Source organism: Paroedura picta, chromosome 5 (genome assembly GCF_049243985.1).
Source record: "Paroedura picta isolate Pp20150507F chromosome 5, Ppicta_v3.0, whole genome shotgun sequence".
In the NCBI taxonomy this organism is placed as follows: Eukaryota; Metazoa; Chordata; class Lepidosauria; order Squamata; family Gekkonidae; genus Paroedura; species Paroedura picta.
In genome coordinates, this window is record NC_135373.1 from 29598502 (window position 1) to 29616857 (window position 18356).

The 18356-nt window shown below is 47.8% G+C and overlaps 1 protein-coding gene and 1 non-coding gene across 2 annotated transcripts in view; one reads left to right on the top strand and one right to left on the bottom strand.

Moving 5' to 3' along the window:
* The window catches only part of LOC143838862 (IgGFc-binding protein-like), a 45841-nt gene that overhangs the window by 4838 nt on the left and 22647 nt on the right, over positions 1-18356 (top strand). Inside the window, exons 5-11 of the mRNA XM_077340774.1 lie at positions 1813-2078; positions 5732-6330; positions 7874-8438; positions 11791-12392; positions 13852-14410; positions 15975-16174; positions 17825-18217. Coding sequence (XP_077196889.1) covers positions 1813-2078; positions 5732-6330; positions 7874-8438; positions 11791-12392; positions 13852-14410; positions 15975-16174; positions 17825-18217 — 3184 coding nt within the window. The remainder of the gene's footprint in view (positions 1-1812; positions 2079-5731; positions 6331-7873; positions 8439-11790; positions 12393-13851; positions 14411-15974; positions 16175-17824; positions 18218-18356) is intronic.
* LOC143839196 (U6 spliceosomal RNA) lies at positions 9187-9290 on the bottom strand. Its single transcript, XR_013231651.1, has one exon. It is a non-coding gene; the product is annotated as a U6 spliceosomal RNA (small nuclear RNA).

Below are 18356 nucleotides of genomic sequence, written 5' to 3' on the forward strand. Positions count from 1 at the left end.
ACAAATCTTAATAGACATTAAAGCTTCAGCCTTATTACCTTTTAAAAATATTGCTGTTTGCTCTGTATATAATGTTACAGGTTGATTGCCTGTTTTGTAGTTCTTGCTATTAATTTTAAAAAGAAAAGAAATCCATTTCTCAAATTATAATGGCCTCCTGAACATTTTTTGTTTCCACATTTGGCCGAGTGAGGAAAGACGGGGGTTCCAAGGCTTGTTAAGCCCGTGGGCACCTTCGGAATGCTGACAGTGTGGTTGGTGCAGTGATAAAATGGCTGCCACAAAATGGCTTCTGAGGGAGGGAGGAGCCAGCCACAAAATGGCTTCTGAGGGAGGGAGGAGCCAGCCACAAATGGTTTCCATAGCATACTTTGGGACATAAAGAGACTGGTGGTGGCAGCTGCCACCAGAGCACTGTTGTTGGAAGCTGCACAGGCCAAATTTCCAGTGGCCAATCAGAAGTCTTGCTGGGCAAATGTTCCAGTGGGCCTTGCCCACTCTCTAAAAATACTTGGTGGGTATCAGGGGGACGAGGAAGAGAAGTAGTAGTAATAGTAGTTGGTTCTTATATGCCACTTTTCTCTACCAGGAGTCTCAAAGCGGCTTACAGTCACCTTCCCTTTCCTCTCCCCACAACAGAACCCCTGTGAGGTGGGTGAGGTTGATAGAGCCCTGACATTACTGATCAGTCAGAACAGCTCTAACAGTGCTGTGGTGAGCCCAAGGTCACCCAGCTGGTTGCATGTGGGGGAGGAGCGGGGAATCAAACCCGGCTCACGAGATTAGAAGTCAGTGCTCCTAACCACTACACCAAGTTGTCAAGTCTTTTAATTCCAGTTCTTAATAAACTTTAATATTTTAAATATCAATATTTGAATTATTTGGATGCACTCCAAGCTTAGAAAGATGTAAAATTATCTTTGTCGGGAGCAACTTATTTATAAAGTTCCTCTGTAATCTTTGGAGGCTTAAATTTACTAATTGATTGACTTATTATTTGCTTCCTTTCTCCCCAATGGGGACCCAAAACAGCTTACCTCATTCTCCATTTATATCTGCACAGCAAGCTTATGTAGCAGAGTGTGGGTTTCAAACCTAGGTCTCCTAAGCCAGTGGTCCTAAACCTTTTTATCACCAGGGACCGGTCAACGTTTGACAATTTTACTGAGGCCCAGGGGGGGAGTCTTATGCCAAGGGAGGTCGCTGCTGCCTGAGCCCCTGCTCCACTTGCTTTCCTGCCGGCGCCCCTCATTTCCTGCCCCCCACTGGGGGGCTATGGCAGCAGGAGCTGTGCAGTGCCACGCAGTGCCATGCTGAGGGGGAGTCCCAGCCCTGGCGGCCACTGGAGGACACCAAAGGTGCAGAGTGGCAGGGCAGCCCCCGAGCCAGCAGCCGGAGAGGAGCATGAGGAGGAGCCGCAGCCCGGTACCGACTTATCCACGGACTGGTACCGGTCTCCGAACTGGGGGTTTGGGACCACTGTCCTAAGGCATCAAAATTTCTTGGACTGGCCTTGTTTGTTGCGTCCTAAGTAGAGTTACCAATTTTGGTTTCTGAAAAACCAGGAGTTTTTGGGGTGTGGAGCTTGGGGAGAGTAGGGCTTGGGGTGGGAAAGGACCTCAGAAAAATGTAATCCCATAGAATCCACCCTGCATAACAGCCATTTTCTCCAGGGCAACTTATCTCGGTCATCTGGGGATCAACTGTTATAGCTGGAGATCTCTAGGTGCCACCTGGAAGTTGGAAGCCCTAAGCCTACCTGTCTCGCCATGGGAAATATCCACTCACCATCTAATTTTCCAATTTCTTCAGATGTAGGCCTGATGCCGGGGACCTCATCCCTTGTCCAAAGCAACAAGAGTATGAGCGAATGTGTGCCGTCCTCCTCAAAAGCTCTGGGCCCTTTTCTGGGTGCCATTGGTATGCCAGCCCGGATCCCTACTACAAGTCCTGTGTTTATGACCTCTGCCAGTACGGCCTGAGCAACCGCATGCTGTGCGCCGCCATTGAAGCCTATGACGAGATGTGCACCATCGTTGGCGTGACGATGCCAAAATGGCGGAGGGCGATGGGATGTGGTAAGCTAATAAAGGTGGTCTTCATTTTCCTTCTGAAATACCTGCCGGCTGACTTGTGTCTTGCAATACTCTGCCCTGTAGACCAGTGGTCCCCAATCTTTTTATCACCGGGGACCACTCAACGCTTGACAATTTTACTGAGGCCCGGTGGGGGGGGGGGTAGTTTACTCCTCTACTCTCAACCACTGCCCTAACGCTCTCTGATCGCTATGGTAATGTTTAAACATCCCTTCAAAATACGATACAGACACGCCACAACAATGAACATAAGGAACATTTTATTTTCATGGAAATTTTAACTCATGACGATGACAAATCAATGGGAACCCTGAGCTTGTTTCTCTGCAACGAGTGATGGGAGACAATGACACCCGAAGTGTGCTGTAAAAGGCCGGGGGGGATGAAGTAAAGGGCCGGGGGGGGGAGGCATCCTTCGCGGCCCACCTCTAAATAGTCGACGGACCACATGTTGTCCACGGCCCACAGGTTGGGGATCGCTACTGTAGACAACACTGACTGCAGAAGTATTTGTGACCTTTGATGCTGGTAGTGGTTCTCTCGACCATATACATCCCCACATAGATACTCTGTTTTTTAAATGGAGCATCATGAGGAAGGGGAAGGGCAGTCAGTTGGCTTCTGGCTACTCCTCTAGTTGAGCACAAGACACTAAGCCATTCCTATGATAGGGCTGCCAGCTTTGGGTTCAGAAATACTTGGATATTATGGGTGGGGAGTTTTGGGGAGAGTGGAGTTTGGATATTACCTGGATATTATGGGTGGGGAGTTTTGGGGAGAGTGGAGTTTGGATATTACCTGGATATTATGGGTGGGGAGTTTCGGGAGAGTGGAGTTTGGGAAGGCAAGGGATTTCCAGCAGTTTATAATGCCTTAGAGTCCACCCTCCAAAGCAGCCATTTTCTTCAGGGGAACTTAGCTTGGTCACCTGGCAATCATCATGGGAGAAGTTGGATAGGTGAAGACCCAGAGGTGAGGCTCAGAACTGGGGAAAGATGCTGGGAGTGACTCCTGACCCTCTCTGTGGGCAGTCCCTGCAAAGGCCAGGTGGTGGCAGCAGTGGAACAGAGAGAGAGAGGAGAAGAAAACCTTTTCAGGTCCTGGGTATGATGGATTAATCTGCAGGTCAGAACACAGGACTTCAAGGCTACATTCTGCCAATTCTGGGTTGGATATTTCCTGGAGATTTGGCAGTGGAGGCTCGAGAGTGTGAATTTTGGAAAGTGAATTCCATGCCATAGAATCCTCTCTCTGAAACAGCTATTCCCCCCCCCCCACTCCCCGGAGGGGCCTGATCTTCGCCATCTGGAGCTAGGATTGTCAGCTCTGGGTTGGGAAACACCGGAAGATTTGGGGGATAGGGGGGATAGGGGGGATAGGGATTAGAGGGGGTACTTATTAAATTTGCAGACGATACTAAACTGGGAGGGGTTGCAAACACAACAGAAGACCGAATAAGAATACAGGATGATCTTGATAAGCTCGAGAAGTGGGCTAAACTGAAAAAAAATGAAGTTCAATAGGGACAAATGTAAAGTTCTGCATTTGGGTTGGAGAATCCATCTATAACAATACAGGATGGGGGAGACTTGTCTTGGCAGTAGCATGTGTGAAAAGGATCTAGGAGTCTTAGTAGACCATACATTGAACATGAGTCAGCAGTGTGACTTAGTGGCTAAAAAGGCAAATGGGATTTTGGGCTGTATCAAACGGAGTATCGTGTCCAGATCACGGGAGGTGATGGCACCGCTTTACTCTGCTCTGGTTCAGCCTCACTTGGAGTACTATGTTCAGTTTTGGTCACCCCAATTGAACAGGGATGTAGACAAACTAGAATGTGTTCAGAGGAGGGCAACAAAGACAGTGAGGGGTTTGGAGACCAAGACGTATGAAGAAAGGTTGGGGGAGCTTGGTCTGTTTAGCCTAGAGAGGAGACGACTGAGAGGGGATCTGATGACCATCTTCAAATATTTAAATGGGTGCCATATAGAGGATGGAGCATAGTTGTTCTCTCTTGCCCCAGAGGGAAGGACCAGAACCAATGGGATGGAATTAATTCAAGAGAAATTCCATCTAAACATCTGGAAGAAGTTCCTGACAGTCAGAGTGGTTTCTCAGTGGAACAGGCTTCCTCAGGAGGTGGTGGGTTCTCCATCTTTGGACATTGGATAGCCAACTGACGGAGATGCTGATTCTGTCAAGGTTCAAGGGGGTAGCAGGTGACAGTGGATGAGCGATAGGGTTGGGAGTGTCCTGCATAGTGCAGGGGGTTGGACTAGATGACCCAGGAGGTCCCTTCCAACTCTATGATTCTATGATTCTAGGGAGGGGGGGTAGAGAGGGGAGGGGCCTCATCAGGGTCCAATGCCATCAAGTCCACCCTCCAAAGCATCCCTTTTTTCCAGGGAAACTCATTTCTGTAGTCTGGAATTAAGATGTAATTTCAGGGGAACTGCAGTTGCCATCGGGAGGGCTAGTTTCTCTATGCTACGTTCATGCCCTTTCATGGCTCTTCTTTGGGAGAAGATCGTTCTGGTGTTAAGAAACAAGCTGGACATTCCAAGACAGGATTGGACAATCATCTCCCATGACTAACCATTGCAAGTTTAGTATTTTTTGCACGCACACACACACACACACACACACAACGCACCTCCCATATTCCCAGGCAGTTGCTGGGCAGAAGAGACTGCCGACGGTGCCTTCAGGAAGAGCAGAGAGGGGCAGGAACGGAGCAGGATGTCACATGAGCTAAAACCTGCTGCTGATGGCTCTTGCACGACCCAACATCATTTCCACCCGGCCGGTGTTCTGCATAATTTCCCAAATGGCACATTCAGGGAAATCGAGAACTTTTTGTTCCAATGAGCGTTTGCTGCCCAGGGAACAGGGGATGAATTAGCCGAGCAGATTAGATCCACGCCATTTGCAAGCCCAGATTTCAACAACAGTCACATCTTAGCTGTGAGCCATATAGCACACCAGGCCCCTTCTCTCCTTTGTGATGCTGGCAGAAAGAAGTGCTTTCATGTTCACTGGGACTGTAGAGACCAACAAAATTGGAGGGGGGGATATTATCTTTCAAGAGTCAAAGCTCCCTTCATCAGATGGGGAACTCTGATGCTCAAAAGCTTGTACCTCCCCCAGTTTTTGTGGTCTCTAAGAGGCTCCTGGACTCAAATCTAGGGGTTTTTCCGCATGCGATAAATATAGTGAAATGCTTACCTAGTGTAGGTGTCATATTCCAGCCACTCTGCATGACATCGCCCACATCCAGCGTCAGGCAGTAACCAGCTGGCTACATCCTACATTTTAAAGCATGAGTTGGGGAATCGCATAAAGTGGATTCCCCAACCTATTTAGAGCTAGCTCTAAGGGGAACAAGCAGCAGAGGTATGCAGGTCCTGGCCCTGGTTGAGGCCAAGCAAACTTCCCATGGGCTCAGGATCACCAACCTGGTTAATATATAATTGTGTGGTCGTTATGTTCATGTTACAGATCCTAATGGCGTGGATTTTATTTTGCCCAACATAATGTTGCGTTTTGCTTTTCTGTCTGACTCAGTTACACTGTGTACCTCCCTTCTCGTTTGGTCAATGGTCTCCCAGCATCGGTCCCTTTTTGTTGTTGTTCAGGTTTCACTTGCCCAGCCAACAACTACTATGACTTCTGTGGCACAGCCTGCCCAGCTACTTGTGACAACCTCAGGGCCCCCACTGAGTGTACAAAGCCATGCGTTGCCGGCTGCTTCTGCCGTGAAGGGTATGTCCTGGACTCTGGCGTCTGCGTCCCACTGGCCAGGTGTGGCTGCACAGTGAACGGACGCTATTACCCACTGGGAGGCGAAGTGATCCCGATGAACACCTGCGACAAGAAATGCTACTGTCGACATCCTGCTCTCCCCGTAGAATGCCAACCCCACACCTGTGGGGCTCTGGAGATATGCAAGGTGGTGGATGGCGTGCATGGCTGTTACCCCATGAAATATGGCAACATGTGGGTCTATGTTCACGCACATTATGTCACATTTGATGGCGCCACCTTCGATTATCCAGGCGATTGTACGTATACCTTGTCAAGGTACTGTGGCCCACTGGGCAAGTTACCAAGTTTTATTGTCAAAGCACGGAATGAACACAGAGGCTCCATCTCAGTGGCTCGGGTGAGGATGGTGGAGCTGGAGGTCTACGGGCAACAGATCACAATAACCGCAGGACAGGATGGAAAAATCCAGGTAAGAATGCTGCATGTTTTTGGTGACTCAGTTCTTCCTCTGTGTCCAAACTGGGTATGAACCATGGAACAGATCTAGAAGAGATCTCCAGGGATGTTCTAGTCCAACCTCTGTGCAATGTGGGAAATTCACAGCTACTACTCCCCTGCTTGGTGTAGAGAGCCAGCTTGGGGTAGTGGTTAGGAGCGCGGACTTCTAAACTGGTGAGCCAGGTTTGATTCCCCACTCCTCCCCCACATGCAGCCAGCTGGGTGACCTTGTGGTCACCACAGCACTGAAAAAGCTGTTCTGACTGAGCAGTAATACCAGGGCTCTCTCAGCTTCACCTTCCTCACAGAGTATCTGCTGTGGGGAGAGGAAAGGGAAAGTGATTGTAAGCTGCTTTGAGACTTCTGGTAGAGAAAAGCGGCATATAAGAACCAACTCCTCCACTTCTCCAGTGATCAGAGGAAGGGGCAAAAAAAAAAAAAAATAGGATCCCTGGCCCAATCTGGTCTCGAGGAAAATTCCTTCCTGACCCGAAGTGGTGATTGGGTTACAAAAACCGAGCACTCTGCTTAAAAACCTCCAAAGAAGGAAAGCTGAACACTTCCCGAGGAACATACAATCTTCCTAACGTTTAGCCAAAAAACTGTTTTGATTTAATTTTAGCCCATTGATATTCCAAGAGGAGCTGTTCTCATTCGCTGAAGGAATATTAGAATATCTTGCAGTACCATCCTAAGGAAAGTTGCATCCTTCTAAGCCCATCAGCTTCAATGGACTCAGGATGGGCGTAACTCTCCTTAGGAGAGGCCGTAGAGCACCTGCTTTGGATGCAGAAGGTCCCGGACTGTTCAATCCCTGGCATCTCCAGTTAAAAGGACCAAGTAGGATGTGATGGGAAAGAGCTCCTCTTAGACTCTGGAGAGCTGCTGCCACTCCAGGTAGACAATGCTGACCTTGATGGACCAATGATCTGATTTGGTATACCAGGAAACCTTCACAGTAAGGTTGACTGTAAGGGGATGTAGATTAATGGCAGGCATTTCACTGAAGAACATGCAAGAAAGTCCCTTCTTATTAAACATAGTTCTTTGTTTTAGAACAGTGGTTCTCAACCTTCCTAATGCCGCGACCTTTTAACATAGTTCCTCATGTTGTGTTGACCCCCAACCATACAACCATGCCAGGGTTTTTTCACAGAAATTAAACCGAAACTGACCAATGGCGTGAAGATCCATGGTTCATGATTGTCTATAAATTGTTTTTTTCCTGGGGTTTCTCAGTTCAGTTCTGCTTCTTGTCCCACCATGCCAATCTTACTCTTTTCCGCTGCTCCAGACAAACGCTCGATCTACCCTTCAAGGCTGTTGTGTGGACAGCACCCCCCTCCCCGGCCAAGCTGCTTGCCGGGCTGCGAGACCTCTGAAAGGGTCATTCAACCCCAAAGGGGTCCCGACCTCCAGGTTGAGAACCATAGTTTTAGAACATTTCTGAACTGAAACTCTGTTGGCTATTGCATATAAAAGAAATTTCTCTTCTCCATTTCCCCCCCACCCAGGTGAACAACGTTTTGGTCAACTTACCCTTCCTTTTTGCATCAGGCAAAATCTATGCCTTTCACACTGGATCCATCGTCATCATCCGGACCGATTTTGGCCTCTCTGTTTCCTATGGGTGGGAGAGCTATGTGTCCGTTTCCATTCCAGAGTCCTATTCTGGCTCCCTGTGTGGCCTTGGGGGAGACTTCAATGGTGACCGTGACAATGATTTCAGGACCCTCAATGGCTTCGTGGTTCAGGATGCAGTCTCTTTTGGAGCCAGCTGGAAGGATCCCCTCTCCCCTTTCCACTGCATGGCCACTGGACCTCCTGCCTCGTGTAACGACACGGATCATGCTTGGCACAGCTCTGGGCATGACTGTGGAGTCATTAGTGATGGGGCTGGACCATTCAAAGACTGCCGCAGCTCCATGAATGTTCAGGTTCATGCAGAGAACTGTGCAAGGGACATATGCGCAGTGCATGGCAGTAGAAACACACTCTGCGAGCTCCTGACCAGTTTCTCGCAGCAGTGCCAGGCCAACGGTGTTAACATCCAACCCTGGAGAGAGATCACCGGATGCGGTAGGCTATTCTTGATGGTGGATTCAAATCCCTTGGCCTAGCAAAGGGTAACTGAAGAAAAACAGTGGGATGTGACAGTTCAAGGGATGCATTTCCTGGGATTGTAGTTTCTATCCATCATGGTGGCAAAATCATCTCTCTGAAAGTCTGCAGGAAATTCCTGCTGAAATCTTAGCAGCTAAAGGCGTTAGTGAGGGCCTAGACCAGTGTTTCTAAACCTGTGGGTCAGGACTCAAAAGAGGGTCATGAGCCAGCCCTCTGCAGTGCCTTCCCCTATCCTTCCCATTGTTTTCCTTTGGAAAGCAAGGCCATAACCTTGGATTTTGGAAAGCTAGGTCATCAACCGGGGACTGGTGTCTTCCATGTTATACGTCAGTTGGTATTTTTTCCTGCATGTCCTCATTAATCAAGTGAAAAGTATCTTGGTGGCTCCTAGTACAAGTTTCTTTGAATCTTAGCAAGGATTAGAGGGACTCATGGAGAAGGAGAGAGTGGCCAAGAGTTGGCATGGAGCCTATCCATGCAAAGGTGCCTTTCATTGCTTGGGATTCATAATGGGGGCAGCTGCGCCCTTTGTGCAATGTGTTTTGGTTTCTCCAAAAGATCTGGTTGGCTGCTGTAGATAGTGGGATGCTGAAATGGGAGCCATAGTTTGCCTAAAGCCTTGGGCCAGCCTTGGATGGGTCACCGTCCAGTCAATTGGGACTTGTGGGTCACCAGACCAAAAAGGATGGGAACAGCTGTCCTAGATAATATGATAAAGCTGGGGATCCTTGCGTGTCAACGTTGTGCAGGGGCCATGCTAATCTTCTCTATATCGTTCCAATTTTGGTGTACGTGCTGCCGAAGCAATCTAGAATTGGATCTTCAAGCGTGTATTGTATCTGTGTGGTTAAAATAACTGAATTAAAATAACACCGTGAATTAAAATAACACCATGAATAACTGAAGCTGCCTTAGAATGCTCACTCACCTGGATCTTCCTCTCAGAATATACCTTCCAGAATACCAAGTCTGTCTCAAATCTGTGAATTTGCCATACTCTGATGGACCTTGGTCCATCAAAGTCGGTGCTGTTTCCTCAGACTGGCAGCAGCTTGCCAGGGTCTTGTGCAAAAGTCTGTCACATTATGTACTGCCAGACCCTTTCTCTAGAGATGCCCAGGATTGAAATTGGGACCTTCTGCCTTCTAAGCAGATGTTCTCCCACTGAACCATGGCCCCTTTGCAAATTTGGAGCCTGTCAAGATCAATGTACTAACTTTTCTGTTTGGTATTGACTCCTGGGAATCTGTTTCACTGCACCAATTACATGATCTTTTTAGGTGGGAACTAGTATCAGCCAGTCAGACAGTGCAGTTGAGTGCTCTGTTTAGCAGTTAGCTCTGTCCTGGGACTTGTACAGCCATCAGTGGTAGTACTGTTAAAGCTACACCTGACGTATGGTTACCCCTTAGGATTTTCAAAAGAAGAGATGTTCATAGGTGGTTTTCAGTTGCCTTCCTCCTCACAGCAACCCTGGACCCAAGGGAAGTAGTCTCCCATCCAAGCACTAACCAGGCCTAACCCTGCTTAGCTTCTGAGATCTAATAAGGCCTAACTAGCCTTGGCCATCCAGGTCAGGGCAAAGCCATAAGAAGTATACAAAATAACGATGAAAAATGCAGAACATAATGCAGCAAATGACTGCCAAACAAAGGATGCCAAATACGAGAAGTTATGTGCACTGGTTCATTTGCCCGATCTTTCAGGATTCGAGTTCCCTTGGCATAGATTTTTACTTATTTTAACCCAGAGCTTAAGCACGTCCCTGGGTATTGTTCAACTGACATTGTGGTGTGGCCATGTCCCGCTTCGTGCTTGGCAGTTCCGAGAACAGCCATTGCCTGGCCTCTGAAACGATCAGGATGCCTCTTTAGGACAAGTGAAGAGTCTTCTATCTTTGTCTTCCTAATGTTCCACATTTGGCACAAGTGAGCCTTTTTGACTAAAAAAAGAACAGTTTTCATTCTCGTCTTCTATTTTTACAAAGCAAGTGCCACAGATGTGGAGAACGGACAGTATCTGTTACTCAGACAGAGCTTTTAGAATTGCAGATCTGCATCATGGACCATTTGTGCTTACCCTCAAAACATCCTTCAAGGGTCAAGGCAGCCAATGGGGGGAAGGGGTTCAAATGTTGCAAGGAAAGCATACATTATGTCTTCAGTATTATGCAGATCTTTGCAGAAGGTGGTATAGGATGGTTAAGAATATATAATTATTGGTTTTAAATTGATTTTCAACTATTTGGGGAGGGTAAGTTTGCTACACAAACAGGGTCCAAAGCTGTGCACAGTTTTAGAGCTTTGACTCAAGATGGGGGCGCAACCACAACATGGCTTTCACAGGAGGTGGAGCCAGCCACAAAATGGCCACCAATGTAGGCAGAGCCAACCACAATATGTGAGCTCATGCAGAACTCTAATAGTGACTCTTCAATGTTTCAGGCTGAAGCTCTTTTTAATAGGATGGGTTTTTTAAATGAACATATTGTCTAAATAAAAATATTGTCCAATAACACCTTTAAGACCAACAAAGGTTTATTCAAGATGTGAGCTTTCAAGCACAAGCACTCTTCCTCAGGCTAAATGAACAACCATTATAACTGTGGAGATATAAAGCAAAAGCAAATTGTGGCAAATCAGTTGTTTTATATCTCCAGTTACAATGGTTGTTAATTTAGTCTGAGGAAGAGTGCATGCACTTGAAAGCTCATGCCTTGAATAAAACTTTGTTGGTCTTAAAGGGGCTATTGGGCTCTATTTTTGTCGTGCTACTTCAGAGCAACACGGCTACCCACTTAAATATATTGTCTAAATGTGTTTCTTTGTACACATGGACCTTGTCTTCAGTCACACAGTGAAGACTCTTGTTCTTTGATGGCACCTGCTGCTGCAACAGCTTCTTAAAAGTCTACACAGCCAATCAGTTATCTGCTCATCAATCATAAGCCCTTCTGCGGACAGTCCCCACCTAGCCCTGCCCATTTTGTTACAACACTTGACGAGCGCAAGAAAAGATGTTGGTAGGGTGTCACATTAGGGACCTGGTCTACGTTTTCTATTGATTCTATAGCATAGACCAGGGTGGCCAAACTTTGGTTCTCCAGATGTCCATAGACGACCATTTCCATGAACCCTTGTAGGGGCTCATGGGAATTGTAGTCCATATACATCTGGAGGGCTGTGGTCTGATCACCCCTGGCATACTAGTGATTTCCAACATTCATATCCTCCTGCTATATTTACTCTCAAATCTTTCTTTGCTGGCAACTAAAGAAATATATATTATGTGGTTTCTTCTTTTGTAGAACATACATGCCCGCCAAATAGCCGTTACGTGCTCTGCGGATCTTCCTGCCCTGCCTCCTGTGCCCAACCAGATGGGCCCCCGAATTGCCAGCCTGCCTGTTTAGAAGGGTGCCAGTGTGAACCCGGGTTTGTGCTCAGCAGCACCAGCTGTGTGCCTCGGGAGCAGTGTGGTTGCAGCTACGGTGGCCGCTACTACTTTCCTGGAGAAACCTTCTTCTGGGAAGGAGAACATTGCCAGAAATTGTACCGATGCAATGGATCCACCAGGGCCGTCGATGTCACCGTCTCCTCGTGTGGCTCTGGAGAGTATTGTGGGATTCAGAAGGGGGTGTACGGGTGTCATACAAAGTCGGATGCCATCTGCCAGGCCTCTGGGTTTGGCCACTACACCACGTTTGATGGGAGACGTTATGATTTTCCAGGCATCTCCAGATACATCTTTGTGGAACTGTGTGAGACATCAGGAACTTTACCATCCTTTAGGGTTGAGGTGAAGAATGAGAAGCTGCCAAACAGTTCTTTATCGGTAACATCAGAGGTGCTGGTGCTGGTGAATGATACCCAGATAGGTTTTCAGAGAGGACATCTGAGGACAGCCAAGGTAGGAGCAGCAGATTGAATTCCTGGAGCTTTGGGGCCAGAGCTTAGGGAAAGGTGGAGTCTGGGGTAGCTATGTCTTGGTGTCTAATTTATGAAGCTGCCATTTCCCCTGGATTTCTGTACTCTGAAGATCAGTTGGAATCCCAGGAGAACTCAGACCGATTCCACACAAGGAATATGCCCTTGGACAGCCTCTCATTGCTCGCGGGTTTTAGTGCTGCTTCCACATGACGTTGGCAGCACCCCAGAGCTCTCCAGTGGTTTTTTTTCCAGATTTGCTCTGAGACGAGGGAAATTGTCAAAAAACGATTTCCCACTTCTTATCGCACTGCAAATCAAGGCGCAAACAGGGGCAAGCCTGTCTGGAGGAAGAAACACGTGACAGCCTCAGTAGTGTTTTGCCTGCTCTCATACCTGCCCACCCCTCTCCATTTCCTGCTTGAAATGTTTTTTTTTAATGTCATGATCCACATAGCTACGGGACCGCAAAGCAATGGGCCCTCACTTCAAATAAAATGTTTCCTTCCATGTGCACGGTAATATTGGGATCGGGCAGCTAAAACACATTCCAATTTGCATTTTATGGTGGTGGGGTATGAGCAGGATTGGGGGGAGCATGTGATCCAGCACCCTCTCCCTATTAGCTTGGCGCCCATGCTCTGTGTTTTAAATTGTTAATGTGAACACACAATTGAGGTCCAGTTACCATGGCCAGCCGATCAGGAATGTCCCTGAAAATAGAGAACCTTAGAATCCCAAAAAGAGATCTAAGGAAATGTTTTATTGTTATGGCATGATCCCGAAACAATGTGGAGGTGCAAGTTTTTTTTTAAATAAATGTTTTACTGTTGTGGTATTTCCCCATAGCAACATGGAAGTGTTTATTTTTTTAAATTAATTTTGGGACTGGGGGGGCGGAATGAGTCCCCAAAACAACTGATGTGAAGGGATTGGTGGCTTGTGTTGATTGACAACCCGAGGAGCAGGGGAGAAGTTCAGGTTGTCCATGCTTCCTGCTTCTCCACCACCTCGTCGGGAGGCAAAAAGCCATGATGAGGCAGTGGGATAACCCAGGAGGGGTCTCCAATCAGGAAGGTTGCAAACGCACGGTTTCCTGTTGTGCGTTTGCAAGCTCAGTGCAAAGAAACTGCACCGTTGATTTCCCAATGTTATAAATAAGCCAAAAACAAAATCAAAAGGCCAAAATAATGAGTCTCTCATCCACTCTTATTAGACATATTATGTATATTAATCATTCAACTTCTTGACAATCAAGAAGTTGCCAAGATGTTGGATGTATACCTAATATATCTAATAAGAGTGGATGGGAGACTCATAATTTTGGCCTTTTGAGTGTGTTTGCAAGCAGCAGGTGGCACGTGTGCTACGCCTCCGTGCAGAATTGGTCTCAGTGCCCCACCTGGATGTTGCCTATAACCTGGTTTCTTTCACCTACACAGGTTGAAGATGTGGTCACGATCCTCCCCTTTAAAAGCCGAGGAATTGTTGTTTATCAGCACGGGTTTTATACAGTGTTACAGACCGACTTTGGTCTAACTGTGAGCTACGATACGACCCACAGTCTCTTCGTCACCCTTTCTGCCAAATACCACGGCCAAACGTGCGGGATGTGTGGGAACTTCAACGGGGTGGCTGACGACGACTTTACGATGCGAAACGGGTCAGCAACAAAAGAGGCTTGGGCATTTGCTACCGACTGGAAGATGGAAACAGACCCGGGCAGCACTGATGGCTTCAATTATACGTATCCTGAGATTGTAGAAGGGGAACTTCTCGTCCAGTCAAAATCCAGGTGCTGGATCATCCAGGACCCTGATGGTCCCTTTGCTTCTTGCCACTCCCAAATTGACCCAGAACCTTATTTAACTGATTGCGTGTTTGACCTCTACATCTCTGCTGGGGACTTTGGTGTCTTGTGCCAGTCTATTCAGACATATGCAGCAGTGTGCCAGAGCGCCAACGTCACCCTCTGGCCTTGGAGAAAGGAATTCTTCTGTGGTAAGTCCTACCTGTGCAACCGAGGTCTTCAGCACGTCCTGTAGCAGCAGCATGAAGCTGCTTTATACTGAATCAGATCAGATACTTGGTCCATCAAGGGCAGTATCGCCTGCTCAGACTGGCAGCAGCAGCTCAGGCTGAGGTCTTTCATGTCACCCGCTATTTACTCCTTTTAACAGGACATGCCGGAGCTTAGACCTGTGACCTTCTACATACCAAGCAGATTCTCTGCCCATCTTCTCCCCTCAATGAATGAGCACATTCAGCTGCCTTATACTAGGTCAGACCACTGGGCTATCAAAACCTTTCTCTGATGGGCAGCTGCTCTGTAAGCTGTCATCTGGAGGTCCTATATATATAAGCCAGTTTGAGATAGAGAGCCAGTTTGGTGCAGTGGTTAGGAGTGCGGACTTCTAATCTGGCATGCTGGGTTTGATTCTGCACTCCCCCACATGCAGCCAGCTGGGTGACCTTGGGCTCGCCACGGTGCTGATAAAACTGTTCTGACCAAGCAGTAATATCAGGGCTCACCCACCTCACAGGGTGTCTGTTGTGGGGAGAAGAAAGGGAAGGCGACTATAAGCCACTTTGAGCCTCCTTCGGGTAGAGAAAAGTGGCATATAAGAACCAACTTTTCTTCTTCTTAAAAGGTAGGAGCAGCAATAGAGAAGGCACTTGGACGAGCAGTTGTTGATTTTGCCCTTTGCAGGTGGTTATCTGCAGAAGGATCTCTCTGCCTACTGCTTGGTCCTTTTCAGCTGGAAATGCCAGGGACTGAACTTGGGATCTTCTGCATGCCAAGCCAATGCTCTACCACTGGGCCATAGCCTCTCCATCTCAGGCCCCAGGAATATTTGTACTTAGTTCGCTTCAACTTTGTCCACCACAACCTGCTTACAGAATGGAGATGGTGGGATAGGGTTGCCAACTTCAGGTTGGAGAACTCCAGGAGATTTGGGGATGGAGCCCAGGAAGGACAGGGATCTCAGAGGATATAATACCATAAACCCCACACTCCAAAGCATCCATTTTCTCCGGCAGAACTGATCTCTGTAGTCTGAAGAGGAGTTGTAGCTCCAGGAGATCCCCAAGTCCCACCTGGAAGTTGCCATCCCTAGATCCATGTTGATTCTCAGTAAAGAAGATGGACTATTTCTCTATTTACTAATTCTTGGATTTGTATTTTGCCTGGCTTCGGAAACTCAGGACGGATTACACACTTCACGTAGCACAAATCCCTATAAAACTCGTAACCTTATAAATGAAGAGATTCAAGTGGGTAGCCGTTTTGGTCTGAAGCAGCACAATAAAACAAAATCGGAGTCCAGTGGCACCGTTAAGACCAACAAAGATTTATTCAAGGCGTGAGCTTTTGAGTGCAAGCACTCTTCTTGAGGAAGAGTGCTTGAACTCGAAAGCTCATGCCTTGAATAAATCTTTGTTGATCTTAAAGGTGCCACTGGAGTCTTATAAATGAAGTGAATGCCAATATATATAATTGCTGCAAGGGATGTCAATCACACACATTTTCTCTTACTCTTCCCCCCTCCCTGCTTCTTTCTAGCTGCCACCTGCCCTCCAAAGAGCCACTATGAGCTCTGCCGCCTCCCCTGCCAGGACCACTGCATGGGCACCTCGTTTAAACATCTCTGCCGCCCCGTGTGCTCAGAAGGCTGTGCCTGTGATGACGGGCATGTGTGGGATGGAGCCCAGTGCGTTCGCCCTGAGCAGTGTGGCTGTGAACACGATGGGCGGTACTACCCTGTGAGTAAACCAAGCTCTGGATGCGACACTGCTATTAATTTGTGCACACAACAGCCTCTTTGATTTTAAGATTCTCCGCGCTTGATACCCTTCGGTCTGATTACGGTTCATTATGCGTGGTGCCGACACTGCACACAGTGTGCAATGAATAATAATTGAGCTGAAGTACGTTTTCCGTTTTTGAACCTGGCAGGATGAAGATTGTCACTCATTTCTTATGCGGACACACAACAGGAAGGAAGCTGCCCGGTGTGTCTCTCTGTCAGTCACTGTTCCAAGGAAGAAGTTGTGCTCAGAACGGTGACTCATGCAGAGACATCGAGGGTGAAGTGCCTGAGTCATTCTTACTTTTTATACATTCCATAAGAAAAAAAAAATTGGAGGGGAGGATAAGAATGAAACCTGCCCCCTACTCTAGTTTAAAATGTGGAGATTCTGATCTACCCTATTAGCTGCTCAGTTCAACAGCTTGGTTTAGCAGTTAGAGCAGACTTCTAATCTGGCGAGACGGGTTTGATTCTGCACTCCTCCACATACAACCAGCTGGGTGACCTTGGGCTCAGCACAGCACTGATAAAGCTGTTCTGACTGAGCAGGAATATCAGGGCTCTCTCAGCCTCACCCACCTCACAGGGAGTCTGTTGTGGGGAGAGGAAAGGGAAGGCGAATGTAAGCCACTTTGAGACTCCTTCAGGTAGAGAAAAGCAGCATATAAGAACCAAGTCTTCTTCTTCAGTAATATCAGGGCTCTCTCAGCCTCACCCTCCCTCACAGGGACTCCTTCAGGTAGAGAAAAGTGGCATATAAGAACCAACTCTTCTTCTTCTATAGTGGGGCAAAGATTTATCCAGTCCCAACCAACCTATGGTGACTCCCATCAGGTTTTCATGCCAAGAATGTGCTCTGCTCTTTTGTCATCCAGATAGATTTTCAAAAATCCTAGTAAAGTGGAAAGAAGAGGGCAGGGAGTGATTGAATTTCTACTTCCCTGGCTTTTGGTCTTCTCAGGACTGGGTTCAGATTGGACGGACCACTGACATAGAGGCTAGCTATGCATTTGGTCTGATCCTGGCAGTCCTATACCCTTGCCTTTCTGGGTGCCCTGGAAGACAGCCAGCAAAGATCATACAGCACATGCACATGTATTTATTTATTGCATTTTTATGACGCCCTCCCAGCAAGCCAACTCAGGGTAGCGTATGTCAGTTTCCTTCTGGACATGCAAATAATTAAAACAGTTACATACAAATATAAAATGTCATTGAAACCAATAAGGACAACCTGGATTTAACATCCGCCTCCAACAATCCCAGGTTTTTCACATTCTCTGGAATGTGGTCTGGGGCATCTTGCAGTAGGGGGCCCAGATGATGTTCCTCTTGTCATTGGCCCCGGCCAAAAGCTTGCCAGAGAACATCGGTCTTGCAGGCCCTGCAGAATTGTGCAGGGCCTGTATCTGTCCTGGGAGCTCATTCCACCAGGTAGGGTCCAGGACCAGAAAAGCCCTGGCCCTGGTTGAGGCCAGGCATACCTGTTCCCGCCTTTTGATGTCTGCTTTATTGTCCACTCTAGAAAGGAGTTTTTCAAAAACATGTATGAGGTGCTGAAAGTCTGCAATGGGTTTTCCTAACTCTCTGTCTTCACTGGCAGGTCGGCGACCTCCTCTGGCTCCCTGGTTGTACACAAAGGTGCAGCTGTGATGCGCCTTCCTCTTTCCGCTGCCTCCCAGCCATCTGTCCCCCTGGCCAGCAGTGTGCTGTGAAAGATGGAAAGCTGGGCTGCTGGGATCTGCTTGCCACCTGCTCTGTGTCTGGAGACCCTCACTACTTCACCTTCGATGGGGCTGTGGCACACTTCCAGGGCAACTGTGCCTACGAGATATCAAAGACCGACCCTTCCTCTTCCGGCTTCTCCTTCCGGGTTGTGGGTGTCAACAAGCATTTCCAGAACCGCTGGGTGTCCTTTCTTTATCGAGTGGAAATGTGGCTGAGTTTTGGGTATTTCAGTTCCCACATTGTTCTGGAGCAGGGCAGAGATGTGCTGGTGAGTAGACTCCTTGGAGATAGCAGGATGGAAGAGCCGGCATGGTGTCGTAGTTGCAGGGTTAGAAGAGGGCTGGATTTGAATCCTGACCCGGACATGGAAACTAGATGGGTGAACTTTGGACCAATCAATCCCAGCC